This window comes from Mastigoproctus giganteus, chromosome 4 (assembly GCF_048544385.1).
Source record: "Mastigoproctus giganteus isolate SK-2022 chromosome 4, ASM4854438v1, whole genome shotgun sequence".
In the NCBI taxonomy this organism is placed as follows: Eukaryota; Metazoa; Arthropoda; class Arachnida; order Uropygi; family Thelyphonidae; genus Mastigoproctus; species Mastigoproctus giganteus.
This window is the reverse complement of record NC_143578.1, coordinates 35,853,180-35,868,233: the sequence shown is the minus strand read 5'-3', so window position 1 is coordinate 35,868,233 and position 15,054 is coordinate 35,853,180. Positions and strand designations below refer to the sequence as shown.

Below are 15,054 nucleotides of genomic sequence, written 5' to 3'. Positions count from 1 at the left end.
CAGCAAGGAAACCATTACGTGGATTGACATAAAATTAAATTTTGAAGGTCTAAACCACTTAATAAATATGGACCGATTTAACAGGACTGAAGAAAATAATCAGTCCATATTTATTAAGCGGTTTAGACCTTCAAAATTTTATTTTATGTCAATCCACGTAATGGTTTCCTTGCTGCCAGAGGTATGGTGTTTGAAGACAGAAGTCTTAAGCCAGCTTGTAGAAAATATGACAATATCTCTTACCTGAGTGCATTTAATAATCCCTCAACAACATTCGGTGGTTGATCCTTAAGGACTTTAATAGAACCTTTCACCTGCAACATTAAAATAGTACATTACATTGCAAGAAACTCAATTGTGAAACTTAAGTGCCATCACGCTATTTTTTTACAGTGATTTATTAAACAAAGAACTGGTTCTTAAAATGAAAAAGGCCACTGATTACTCAGTCTAGAATATTAAATAAAACTGGATTACTAAAGATTTTTTTCACAATAAACTTTAAGAATTTCCATGAAAACAGGCCAGTGCACACTTTTTTCTATACTTAAGTTTATATTAAAATTTGTGGTTTTAATATAAGTACAATAAAGGATACAATACAATATGGTTTCAAATGTAAGTGTTAATTTGTTATTGTTTACAGAATAAGATATTATACCAAATAAATTATTAACATTTATATTAAAAACCAAATTATTTTTAAAAAAATATGTCATATTAATTCAAATGTCAATCAAGTTTTGAACTAGTACCAAATTAATAATAGTAAAATCCACCAATCAAAGAAAACTGGTATTTTATTATATTCACATCTTTAAACTTACAAATTTTATTTAAAAAAATGAAATAAAATCAAAAAAAAAATTCTAGTTTTTCTGTCTTCCTAATTCCAGATGCAATGACATTTACTTTTTATTTGTATCTTGATCACTGCATTCACTCATCATCACTCGAGTTTTAGCCATTATTCACTGCTTCTAAAAGAGCAGTTTCAAAGCTCATTTCAGTATTTTTAAAACCTGCTGCATGTTATCATATACACTACCCTACCAGAAGGAATGGTACACTTAGAATTATGAACAAATCAAAGATGTTAATAGCATGTTGGCCTCCTTTTGGCCACAATAATTGCTTCAAAGTGTTGGAAGACTTTCTACTAATTTCTGGTATAAAGCTGGTACTACAGTATTCTGCAACTCCTTTAAATTTCCACTAATGAGGAGGGGACCAAAGATGGCCTTGCTTTAATTCTGTGTTCAAATTCATGTCAAAGGTGTTCAAAGCTGGGTTGAGATCAATACTGTGTGCTAGTCAGTGCAATGTTATTTTCTTCAAACCAAGTGTGAACAATCTTTGCTTTATGATGTGGAGTACTGTCTTGGAAGGGCTGCTTCTAAAATTACCACACTGCAGGGCACACAGAATTAGCCAGAACATCAATGTAGAATACAGCATTTATGGTTCCATGCACTGCAACCAGTGAACATAGTCTACAACATGAACAAAATCAGGACACTTACAGGCATTTTAGTTTGAATAAAATAACAATAAACAAGGTAATTTAAAAGATTTAAGTTAGTTTTAAAATATTAACTTTTACATTAAAGCAATAATGGAAAATTAACATGTATTTATGAGTAATGATGTATTATTAAAAGGAGTTTGTTAAACTGTTCTTCTTCTCTTTGTAATTATATATTCATTTAATTTTTTTGCACTACTGATATATTTTAAAATTTCATTGTGATTTTTACTGCAATTTTCACATATCAACTGTCTGAATGCTGTTTTTTTCAGTTATAAAATTAGCAATATTCTTGTTGTTTCCAGTCTTTGGTGTGCAGCACACACCAAAGAGTGGAAACTTTTCAATACTTTTCATAATAGTTTTTGTAATACATCCCTTTCATTGATTTTTTCAAATGCTAGAATATCAATATTACTTAGTTTATCGAAAGTGATGCAACACTATGATAAAGAAAAAAACAACAACAATGTTTACACATAAAAAATACAAGGTATATCCCAAAAGTTCTAGGATACTTTTTTTATTGGTAGCTATTTATGTATACATGAAGCAGAACAAGTTCCCAGATTCTTGCACATTCATTCTTTTCAACATATGTACAGTATGCTTTCCTGATGATGCCTTTACATCAGCTTCTTTTGGTAGATATTAGTCTGGTGTTGCACTGAGATGGACAAGCAAAGAATGAACATCTTTCATTCTTTGCTTGAAAACCTCTTCTTCAATTAACTTCTGTTCCGGGTAAAATAATGGAGTCGCTGGTTAAAGATGCATTGCAGGATCATCTTGACAAGACTGCAGCAATAATTCAGACACAGCATGGGTTTGTTAAGGGAAAGTCTTGTCTGACAAATTTGATAGGATATTATGATGTGGTTACAAAGGAACTGGATGCAAAAAATAATTTTGATATCATATATTTGGATTTCAGGAAAGCTTTTGACACTGTTGCGCTTGGAAGACTATTGTACAAATTGGAGCAGAATGGTATTAAGAGTAAGTTGCTACAATGCCTTTAGCCAGAGGGTGGTTAGTAGGTGGAACAGACTTCCATCCCTCGTCGTGGAAGTTGATAGCCTAAATAAGTTTAAGGCTCGGCTGGACAGGTATTTCGAACGAACAGAGGGGTGAAGTGGAAGTGGTTATTTTTTATTTATTTATTTTACTTTAATTTTTTTTGGCTGATGCTGCATAAGCTTGCTTTCTTGCATCAAATGCCTCTACTAATGTTAATGGATAAAAGGATGGTTAAGTGTGAGAAGACAGAGGGTGGTAATCAATGGGTGCTGCTCTTCTTGGACTAACGTTATTAGTGGAGTCCCACAGGGTTCGGTGTTGGGTCCACTGTTGTTTTGTCTATTTATCAATGATATTGATGAAGGTATATCAGGCTTAGTGTCGAAGTTTGCAGATGATACAAAGGTTGGCAGGGTTGTTAATGACAGTAATGGCAGTGTGCTACTGCAACAGGATCTAGATAATTTGGGCAGATGGGCTAAGAAGTGGCAACTGAAGTTTAACCTTGACAAATGCTAAGTACTGCATATGGGTAGAAGTAACCCCAGAGAAACATACCAACTGTGTGGTACTACACTTAAGGTGGTAGAAAATAAAAAAGACCTGGGAGTAATTGTGCAGTCAGATATGAAGTTTTCTGAGCAATGCAGACAGGCTGCCAGGGCAGGTCATGGGGTTTTGTCAATGATATATAGGAATTTTGCTAGCAGGGAAAATGAGGTGATTATCCCTCTGTATAAGGCAATGGTCAGGCCATTGAGTACTGCCTTGAGTACTGCGTACAGGTCTGGAGGAGGCCTCATTTTAGGAAGGATGTAGATTTACTTGAGCGTGTACAGAGAAGGGCAACAAGATTGGTGAGGGGAATGAAGGGATCCTCTTATCAAGAGAGGCTTAAGTTCTGCAAATTGCAGTGGCTGGAGACTAGGCACCTGCGCGGTGATCTGATTGAGGTGTATAAGGCCTTGAATGGGTTCAGCACGCTGAATTCTGATGGGATCCTTCCACTTGTTCAGATTACGAACCTAAGGGGGCATAAATTCAAATTAAGAAAGGACAGATGTAGAATAGATGTGCGGAAATTTGCCTTTAGCCAGCGGGTGGTTAATTGCTGGAACAAACTTCCATCTGTCGTTGTGGAAGTTGATAGGTTGAATAAATTTAAGGAGGAACTGGACAGGCATTTGGTGTGATTTTTTTTTTTTTTTTTTGGCTGATGCTGCATAAGCTCATACATTTGCTTTCTTGCATCACATGCCACTACTACTACTACATTAAAATAAAACTTTATTGTTTCCTTTATTATTTCCATTAGATGTGAACCCTATTACCTTGATCAAGAAAAAAATTTGCAATGAGGAGTCAAACATGATCGTTTTTTTGACACAAAAGGGATTGTGTAATAATCCCTACAGGCGTAACTGTTAATCAAGACTTTACAGGAGTAAAGTGATACTTATGAATATTCATTGCTGCTGCTGCCCTGGGATGTGGGAATACATAAATTGGTTCCGCTTTTATGATAACATGTTTTTGCCCCACACAAACACATAGTATTGTACTGTACTGACTATCCAGGTTTTGGCTAAAAGATAAGTCACTGTCTTATTGTATATTGCAGATTTTTCACCACAGGACTTCTTTCTATTTCCACAGCTCAAAAGAACTATGAAAGGTCATCATCATGAGGATACTCAAGCAGCTGTGACAGAGTGTACAAACAATATTCCTGAAAATGACTTTCAAAATTGCTTCAACAACTCCAGTGGCGTTGGCAATGCTACAATGATCAGAAGGAGACCACTTCAGAGAAAAGTGCCATTAGTTTTTATTATTATTATTATCATCAGTTTATTTCTCTTAGGACAACACTCGATTACAGAGACTGGCTAGGGGGTGATCATACATATACAACTATGTTACAAAATGTAATACAATTACAAAATACATGAAATACATAATATCTGATTTATAAGTACATTTTATCTGGAATATAAAATATTTGAGTTATTAATTACTTGCAAAGGCTTTTACTACTTAACTACTGTAAACTGGTAAGAACATAATACCGTGACAATTGAAGCATACTTTCTGCTTAAACACACACAAGTGGGAGTTTCACCATATTTACATAAACACAAATATTTACAGCCAAACAATGTACAGCATATGAAACAACATGACAACAGGAATGACCACGATACAGTAAAATAAAATTTGAAAGTTCAATTTTCCAGCAATCGTCTTCTTCTGTGAGGATTAGAGTGGAGTAGGTAGGTACTTATTTCTTGATGAGGTCGGGTTTCCTAAAGCCCAGTGGCTCGTGCCTGGCCGAACAAGGCGCCGAAAATGTATCCTTACATTTGTATTTGCAAGTAAGAGTTTCTGAGAACTTCCTTTCTGTAGGATTTGCAATTGCAGAGCTTTTCAGGATTGATATTGAGGTTGTTGAATAGCTGGATGGTGTTTGCTGGAAAGAATCTTCTGAGGCTATCCAACTGTGTAAATGCTGCTTCGAGTTGCGGTTCCTTATCTGCAACTCGTCTTGGTTTTTCGTCGGGTATTATTATCCACTCTCAGACTTTTGGTGCATCCAGTCGTCCCATTAAAAGCTGAGCAAGGGTCATTATGTTCCTTGATGTGATTATTTGTCTCCAGGGTGTGACCTCTAAATTGGAGTATAGTATAGCTCTTGAGGGGATTAGAGTGGACAGAAATTCTGAAATTCTGTTCAGCCATCTCAAAAGCCAGTATTCGAGTCCTAGAAAGGCTTTGATACTGCTTTCGGGAGCTGAAAACCAGATTTGTGCCGCGTATAGGGGAATAGGAGTAACACATCTGTTGATGTATTGCTTCATCAGACCAGGGTCTCTAATACTGGTGAGCTCCTGCCTGGTTGCCGCGTATGTTTTGTTACGGATGTATGCGAAGTGCGGGCGGAAGGTCAGGCCTTCGTCCCACTTCAGCCCAAGATCAACGTGTGACTGCGCCTTTTGGGCTAGGATGCCATTCACAAATATTTCCATTTTGTTTGGCTTTATTTTATTTGTGAAAGTCATTTGTGCCGTCTTTTTTTCATTCAGCTGCAGCCCGATACAATCTAGATGCTCTTGAAATTCTTTTATTTTAGTATTAGCCACTTGGTTGTGGTAGTCAGCTGATTTCTGATCTTCTGAGGCAATAAAAAATTTTACATCATCGGCGTATGCGATGAAGTGCTTCTTGTTCTGGGCTAAGAAGTGTTCGAGGGCGAAGGCAAAAAATTGTGGCAGACAAGACTCCACCTTGCGGGACACCTTTATCAACCTCATAAGTTGCGCACATGTTTTCGTTTGTCACCGTAATTTGTCTGCTCTGAAGAGTGCTCTTTAATAAACGGAGGGCATTTCCTGTAATGAGAAAGTAGTTCTGCAGAATGACTATGAGAGCTGGGATGGATATGTTATCGTACGCGGCTGCCACATCTAAAAAGACTACATCCAACTGCTGTTTGCTGTTTAGTGCTTGCTGGATCCTTAGCAGTGTCCCCATGAGGTTGGTGATGGTCGATCTCTGTGGAAGTACTGAGTGCAGGTATTCTGGCCTGTGCTTAAAGCAATGCTCGATAATGGCAGGATTGTTTTTTCAAAGATTTTTTGCAAAGAGCATCCGACAGCGATTGTTCTGTAGTCTTTTACAGATTTTGGGTTTTTTATTTTGGGGATAGGTTTTACAAAATAGCTTTTCCAAAGCTTCGAGAAGTTCTCCTCCATCAAAATTCTCTGGAATATGTGTAGTAGTACATTGATGATGTAACAGCTACAGATTTTGATCATAAATAGTGGTAAATTATCTGGCCCAATTGTTGCTTTATTTGGGAGGCTGTTGATTGCACTTTTTAAGTTGTCTCTGCTAATACTGATTTCCCGTAGATGTTCATTTTTAGTGACCATCCGATTACTATTGATAGATTCCTTAAACCTCTTGATTACATCTTGTATCCTGTTACTGTTTGCTTCGCTGTCAATTTGGTTTTCCTTGAGGGGTGTTCCGAAAGTGGCTTCGGTCCATTCCTTAAAGGATGTCTCAGTCATTTTATGCATGAGGCTTTTTTTGCTGACAATTCTTTTGCCTTTTTACAGTTTTGCTTTAGCCATATCTATGTGTGCCCGTTTCTTCCCCTTCACGAAACGTGCTCTTTCATGTTTGTACCGGGTGTGGTCCTCTGGACGCCCGGTTCTTTTCCATTTCCTGAACAATTTTTGCTTATTTTTGAAGATTACTTTCAACTGTGAGTTGAACCAGGGCTTTGCCCTGTCGGATAATTTTATTTCCTTAGATGCTCCTTCTTCAGCCATATGCATGAGTGATAGTGAGAGCGCTGATAAGGCATCATCAGTGCCCAAAAGGTATAGCTTTTGCCAATTATATGCCATCAGATGTTTCAGAATGACGTCACTTTTAATATATTTTGATGAGAAAATTATCTTTGTTTCACTTTTTGGATGCGGACCAGTTTGACGGATGTCCCGGATTCTTCTTAAAGTGGCTTCACACGTGAGTGGTTGGTGATCCGAAGTGAATTTCATGTAGCTATTCCTCAACTTTATAACTGGGGTATTGTAGTATATGAGATCCAGGCACTGAGTTCCTCTTGCTGCTGGTGTTTTCAATTGGATCATATTTAAAGCTTTCATTGTATCGTCCAACTTGCTTTTTGCCTCCCGATGTTTTGGTAGTGGCATATTTAGGGGTCCCCCATTATGATTGTGTCTGTGTTCGTGCTCAGGTTTGAGGTGAGCCATGTAGGAAGCTTGGCTCTGTTTTCTTTAGTGTGCTCCAGTGATAGGTATATTACGCCTAATTGAAATCTTCTCGTTTCCGTACCAAGAGTGGCAATGATAGCCTCGAAATTTTTCGATTGCACCTCGAGTTCGTTGACTACTGAGAATCCTTTCTTGAAAAGAATCATTACACCGCCTCCTCTTTTACTCTCTCTTCCATTTGCGATGCAATTGTAACCGGAGGAGTGTGCAAGGGTGTCCAGGTGTCTGTTATTATGGAGCCATGTTTCAACTAAACATATGCAATCATTCTCCAAGTTGAGTAGTAAGGTTTGTAGTGTGTGAAGCTTATTCGATATGCTTCTTACGTTTTGCAAGAAGATAATAATCTGGTTCGATTTTTTTGCGACAGTTAAATTGGCTGTTGATTGCTATTGGGCTCTTTGTAGGTTCGCTGTGCTGTTCCTAATTGTGGGCCTCCCAGCCCTTTCTCTGTATGTCTTCACTAGCGTTCCTACTGGCCAGATGTTTCTGTCCAAGAGCCATCCTTCACTATTTAGTTTGCAGGAGAGTATGAAAGAGGAATATGCAGGATGTTTTGTGCGTATTTGCTTGACCTCTACGTCAATCCCTAATCCTCTGTCGCACATTTCTTTAATAAGATTTAGACCTGTCTGCGGGTTGAGTCTTGAGATAAATATTTTTCCTCTCGTTTGTACAGAAGATATATTAAATCTATCGGCAAGCTTCTGACTGTGTCCTGCGACACGTTTTGTTGTGGTCTCGGTTCTATTGTGCTCATCCCTGATTTGATTTGTTTTTTGAACCCTACAGTCCTCAAGATTGTTCTCAAACATGGATTGATTTGTGCAGGAGGGTATCAATGGGGCAGATTCACTCTTCTTGTTTTGCTGTGGTGCTTTCAGGGGAATGGCCACAATCTGCACAAAAGTAGGTTGTCTAGTAAACCCAGTATTTATTTCAGTCGTCACTGTGCTTTGGGGGTTGTCATGGGTTGATAAGGAGAGGGGACTAGCTTTGGCGGGGTCTATTCTTGTTTCTGGCCTAGTCGTGTAGTTTTCTCAGTGGAGATTTCAGATCCTGACACTCTTAGACGCAGTAGCGACTCGCCTCCCTCATTTCTAAAGTTATTATTCTTCTCATTCCTTGCTTTTCCCTTCCTATCCCTCTGTAATTTGGATGTCTGCGTATGCTGATCTGTCTGTGCCTTATCCGCATCTTTGTATTGTGCCCTATTTTCCTGTTTCTTCATAGCTAGTACTGCAGTGTCAATTCTTCTATCTGTTAGTTGTAACTGCACTAGTAGTGTGTTCAATTTTTCTTCTAATAACTTTTGACTTCTACTGATTTTAATGTTTTGCTCCCTTAGCTCATTGTTCTCCTCTTGGATCTCCCATAGGTGCCTGTACATCGAGGAGGGGGGGGAAGAGGAGCTCTGTTAAGTAATATTCATGATTGCTCGTGTAGGGTTCCGAGCCGCAGTATTGGTTTTTCCCAGTTCCATTGTAATGAGGGCTTTCTGCAACACGCTGTACAGCGAGGTTTGAATTTTTTCAGTGTCTTGGGTTTCGCTGAGAAGTCTCCGATGTTCGCAGTCATCTGGACATGCGTTGCACCCGAGGATTTCCATTATCGAGTCACCAATGACATTAATTGGTTCTTCGGGTACCCCAGAGCAGATACTTTGAGAGGAGTCCGTAGGCTCACGATCGCTGCAGGCTTCATCACCCGACTCGCCTTTGCTAGACTCTTCTTTAGATGGCTTATTTCCATGTTCACCCCCATCGTTCTCTTTCTTGGATTTACATGTTAAACAAAGAAATTTCTTCTTTCTAGATCGATTAAGTCGAGATATGTCGACCGAGGAGCAACATCTCCCAATAACTGCCTTGCATCTGGTGCATTTAATAGCGTATTTATTCATTTTTTGGCATATATTACATATTTGATCAGTTGCTTCTGCTCCCTCTTTTTCCATTATTTTTAATCCAGACGTGTTTTCCTTTAGCTTTTAAGTTCGCTCTTTCCCTGAGAGCAAAAGAAGTATAGTGAGCTACTGCAACTTTACTAAGGCCTTTCTGCTCACCTATTAAGGGGAAGTACAGCAGGAGGTATGACCTTGTAGTGATTTCGGAAGACTCTACCCTCGGTAGGCGGACACGTTGCGTATATACAAACTAGAAAATGTCCGATCAGGTATTCGCAGTATTAATCTTTGGAAATAATATTTACCTGCATGCTTTAGTCTTCTGTTGGTACTTGTTTCAGAAGCTGGAGAAGAGAGCTACCCACTGATACCAAATACACTTAGTTTGACACTTTTAATCCATACTAAATTAAGGTAAAAAGCGGAGCACATAATTCAGCAGTTAGTCAACTTCCGCCACCTAGCGGTTCTCCTCCTATTACTTAGTTTGTAAGTAACTTCCATTATTTTTCTCAGATCAGTCCTGGAAGTTTTGTGATGAAGGCTGTATCTTCACCTTTTCATTTAGTACAGATTATTTCCTTTTTGATTAGTACAGCGCAATCTTTAACTACAAAATCTGCTTTTGTGAAGCAGTTTCTTGGTTAACTTTATCTCATGCACCTGCAATTCATGACACAGCATCCAGTTTGTTTGCAGTTTCTGAAAATTCATTTTTATATGAAAATTTATAGACTGGATATTGTTAACCATGTTAACAACCAAACTTAATGATAAGAATTAATATCAAGATAAAAAAATTTGATAAGAACTCTTCTTTTTGCAGTCTTATAATTTTCTAAAAACAAAGTTCAGTTAAGTTAAAAAAATATATATATTTTTATAATACAGTGGATTCTGGTTATTTGGGCCACCGGTTAATCGGGGCAGCCATTTATTTGGGGCAAATCTTAAAAAACAGAACCCAATCGAGAAAATAGCCAGGGTTTACTTCGCTTAATTGGGACAGCATGCCGTTTAATCAGGGCAAGAGACCGCAGCACTGGAGATTACCCTACGATTGTCTCCGACGGTACCACGTGGTTCGGTCGAAATTCTGGAGGTCACGACCATAAAACAATAAAAACAATTAGCAGTCACCTGTTTATTGGGCTTCTCTGTTAGTGCAATCTATCATAAACGGTTAGGAAACTTGATCTTATTGAATTTGCGATTAATACTGACAGCTGGAATTCTGTAGGTTATTATGGTGAAATGTGTTTACACTTCCATGGAATCTTCAATCATATAAAAAAATTAATTTTCAGATCTTCTCTTCATTCCTATTTTTAAAGCTTTGTAATGCGTTACTCCGTTCTCACTTACGCATATTATGTTACTTGCAATTTGTGTGCGTGCCGTGTTCTTTGTTATTGATTGTTTATCTTTTTACTGTTTTAAATTTTAATCCCCAATCAAAAATATCAGTGAACAGAAATGTCAACTAGTTCGTATTAATTTCTAGATATGCCAACTAGTTCGGAATAATTAATACAGTACGTATTAATTATTCTGCTCAGATAGCAAACAAACTGAATGAGTATTTTGCATCTACATTCACACGTGAGGAATTATTACAATTTGAAAATGGAAGAAGGTTATCAAATTGTAGCAGTGTGCTTAATGATTTTGTAATAACTGAGAGCAAAGTGGAGGAGAAATTGTTGAAGTTAAACATAAAAAAGGCACCAGGGGTGGATGGGATCTATCCAGTTATTTTAAAGGAGGCGGCAAAGCAACTAAGCAAACCCTTAGCCATAATTATGAGAGCATCCTTGGACTCAGGGGAGGTTCCCACGGACTGGAGATGTGCAAATGTGTCCCCAATTCACAAAGGTGGATCGAAGGGTGACACGAGTAATTACAGACCAGTTAGTTTAACTTCTGTTCCGGGTAAAATAATGGAGTCGCTGGTTAAAGATGCATTGCAGGATCATCTAGACAAGACTGCAGCAATAATTCAAACACAGCATGGGTTTGTTAAGGGAAAGTCTTGTCTGACAAATTTGATTGGTTATTATGATGTGGTCACAAAGGAACTGGATGCAAAAAATAATTTTGATATCATATACTTGGATTTCAGGAAAGCTTTTGACACTGTTGCGCATGGAAGACTACTGTACAAATTGGAGCAGAATGGTATTAAGGGTAAGTTGCTACAATGGATAAAAGGATGGTTAAGTGGGAGAAGACAGAGGGTGGTAATCAATGGGTGCTGCTCTTCGTGGACTAATGTTATTAGTGGAGTCCCACAGGGTTCGGTGTTGGGTCCACTGTTGTTTTGTGTATTTATCAATGATATTGATGAAGGTATATCAGGCTTAATGTCGAAGTTTGCAGATGACACAAAGGTTGGCAGGGTTGTTAATGACAGTAATGGCAGTGTGCTACTGCAACAGGATCTAGATAAATTGGGCAGATGGGCTAAGATGTGGCAACTGAAGTTCAACCTTGACAAATGCAAAGTACTGCATATGGGTAGAAGTAACCCCAGAGAAACGTACCAACTGTGTGGTACTACACTTAAGGTGGTAGAAAATGAAAAAGACCTGGGAGTAATTGTGCAGTCAGATATGAAGTTTTCTGAGCAGTGCAGACAGGCTGCTAGGGCGGGTCATGGGGTTTTGTCAATGATATATAGGAATTTTGCTAGCAGGGAAAAGGAGGTGATTGTCCCTCTGTATAAGGCAATGGTCAGGCCATGCCTTGAGTACTGCGTACAGGTCTGGAGGCCTCATTTTAGGAAGGATGTAGATTTGCTTGAGCGTGTACAGAGAAGAGCAACACGATTGGTGAGGGGAATGAAGGGATCCTCTTACCAAGAGAGGCTTAAGTTCTGCAAATTGCAGTGGCTGGAGACTAGGCACCTGCGCGGTGATCTGATTGAGGTCTATAAGGCCTTGAATGGGTTGAGCACGCTGAATTCTGATGGGATCCTTCCACTTGTTCAGATTACCAACCTACGGGGACATAAGTTCAAATTAAGAAAGGACAGATGTAGAATAGATGTGCGGAAATTTACCTTTAGCCAGCAGGTGGTTAATTGCTGGAACAAACTTCCATCTGTCGTTGTAGAAGTTGATAGGTTAAATAAATTTAAGGAGGAACTGGACAGGCATTTGGAGGGAATGGTGTGATTTTTTTTTTTTTTTTTTTTTTTGGCTGATGCTGCATAAGCTCCTACACTTGCTTTCTTGCATCATGTGCCACTACTACTACTACTACTACTATTCCGATTATCACGTATATTCTTCCGATTTTCACATATCATTTAATTTTTTAATTGGTAAGGTAATAAAGGGTAAATTTGTGCTTAATATCTTTAATATCTTAATATCAGGCTATAAAAAGCCTGGGGATAATATTCCTCCTATTTTCTCTAATTAGAATTGCTGTTTAATAGAATTAAAATTCAATTCGTAAAAGTGATCACAATGACCGGTGCTTACTACACATAGTATAACGAACGGTACTTTACTATGATGAGTGTGTCGTAACGTGATTTGATTGTACAGTGACCTAATTGTAAAGGGGAGGGTACATTGTATTTTTAACTATTTATGTGAAACTTCGGATAATTGGGGCAGTCGCTTAATCGAGCCAAAATGCACTAGTCCCGATGTGTCCCAAATAACCAGAATGGACTGTACCTTAGATCAGGGGTGGGCAATCTCTGACCTGCTAGACAACTCTGGTCTATGAATGTGTGCAATCTGGCACGTGGCCATTTTCAAAAAATATATAATAAACAGCTTGTTCATTGTATGTATATATTTTTGAATTAATAGAATTTCTGACCTAAATTTAAAAAAACTCTGTGCATTGCTATTACAAATATTGATCCAGATATCGATTCACCGATAAAAATAAACAGTATCAAATCTCTCATTAAATATTTTAAAAATAATTTTTATATTTATGCAATTTTATATATTCGTGCAATTTTTGTTACTATAATTGTATTTTTGTAATTTTATCATCAATTTGTATTTTGTTTTTTTTTTATTAATAAACTTAATTATATGTACGTGTATGTATAAATATTACAATAATGTAAAGCTGCTTTTGACAGTTTTTTCATTATACACCATTTTAAATAATCCATAATAACATTTCATTTCAGCATTTGTTATTATTTTTAACATCATCATGAACTTGGTTCGGCTTAGATCTTTTAAGACCTGTTCCGTTATAGCTCTTGGAGGTGGTTTTGATCTTGCCATCATTGTCTTGGTTGACCCACATCTCTCTTGCCTGTAGGTTTGTAGTTAAAGGCTAATTTTGGGATCCGGTCTGGGTTCATTCTCTCTATGTGGCTGATCCATTTTTCCTGATACTGTTTTATGTCATTTACAATGTTATCTACTTTTAATTTCTGGCGGATATCTATATTTCTTTGGTGGTCTAGTCTTGTAAAGCCTAATAATGGTCTTAAAAATTTCATTTGTGCTGCTTCTAGTTTGTGTGCATCTTTCTTATTTATGACCCAAGTCTCACAGCTGTAGAAGAGGGCTGGTTTTGAAGTGATGTTGTGCAGTCGTAATTTTGTTTCGGTTGTCATTTGTTTTCCGAAGTGGCGTTTAATCGTTCCATTCATTTTATTATATTTTTGTAGTTTAGTGTGGATGTCTTTCCCTTCATTTGATATTAGATTTTTCAAATAGGTGAAGTCAGATATTTGTTCTATTATTTTATCATCAACAACAATTTTGACTCTTTGTATGTTCTTTCCACATAATCCCATTGATTTTGTTTTTGAGGTGGAGATTTTCACCTCATACTTTTTACCTATTTTATTAAGTTCATTTGCTGCTATCTGTAGTTCATCTTCGGATTTTGCGATTATAACTTAATCATCAGCATATAATACAATTTGGATTTTATTCCTGTTGTTCAACTGTATTCCGTTGTTAATTGTTTGTTTCCATTCTTTAAGAATTTTATTGATGTAGATATTAAATAAATTTGGTGATAGTCCACATCCTTGTTTCACTCCTTTATTGGTGTTAATTGGGTCTGATAGTTGGCCATTAGAATATTTTATACAGACTTTTGAATTTTTATATAGGCTTTGGATCGCTTTCCGGAGTTGGGTTGGGATATTTTCTTCACGTAGAATCTGCCAAAGTTTTTCCCGGTTTACATTGTCATATGCTTTTTCATAATCAATAAAGAGCAGAAATGTTGGTAGATTGAATTCTTTTCTCCAAAATTTGTTGTAGTGAGAAAATGACATCTATTGTGCTTCTCCCTGTTCTGAACCCACATTGTTCTAAGAATTGTTCACTGTGTTTATTAAGTTTATTCTTTAGTATATTAGAGTATAGCTTTGCAGCAGTTGACAGCAGTGTTATCCCTCTGTAGTTGTTAGGGTTATTTCTGGAGCCTTTTTTGTGTAATTTGATTACTATTCCTGTTTCCCAATCTTTGGGCATCTGTTGCTTATGCCATATGATGTTAAATAATTTTAGTAGTGCGTTTTTTAGTAAAGTGCCTCCACATTTAAATAGTTATACATTCAAATTGTCTATGCCTGGACTTTTTCGGTTTTTTGATTTTTGTAATATTAACTCTAGTTCTTCCATTGTTATATTTTCTTCATCTTCGGTTATCACAGATTCATCTTCCACTTCCCTAGTGCCTGGGTTATACCATAGTTTGGTTTTTATTTGATCATTTGTGTCTAGTTGTAATTTCTTAAAAATTTTAAAACCTTTTCTCTGTGGGCCCGTGATATCACGTTCTAAAGATTTAAC

The 15,054-nt window shown here is 37.3% G+C and overlaps 1 protein-coding gene across 1 annotated transcript in view; it reads right to left on the bottom strand.

The window, feature by feature from the left end:
* Positions 1-239: 239 nt before the first annotated feature.
* LOC150086621 (CYFIP-related Rac1 interactor B-like) overlaps positions 240-15,054 on the bottom strand; it is a 119,246-nt gene continuing 104,431 nt past the window's right edge. The window contains exon 10 of the mRNA XM_090371482.1: positions 240-314. Coding sequence (XP_090227608.1) covers positions 240-314 — 75 coding nt within the window. The remainder of the gene's footprint in view (positions 315-15,054) is intronic.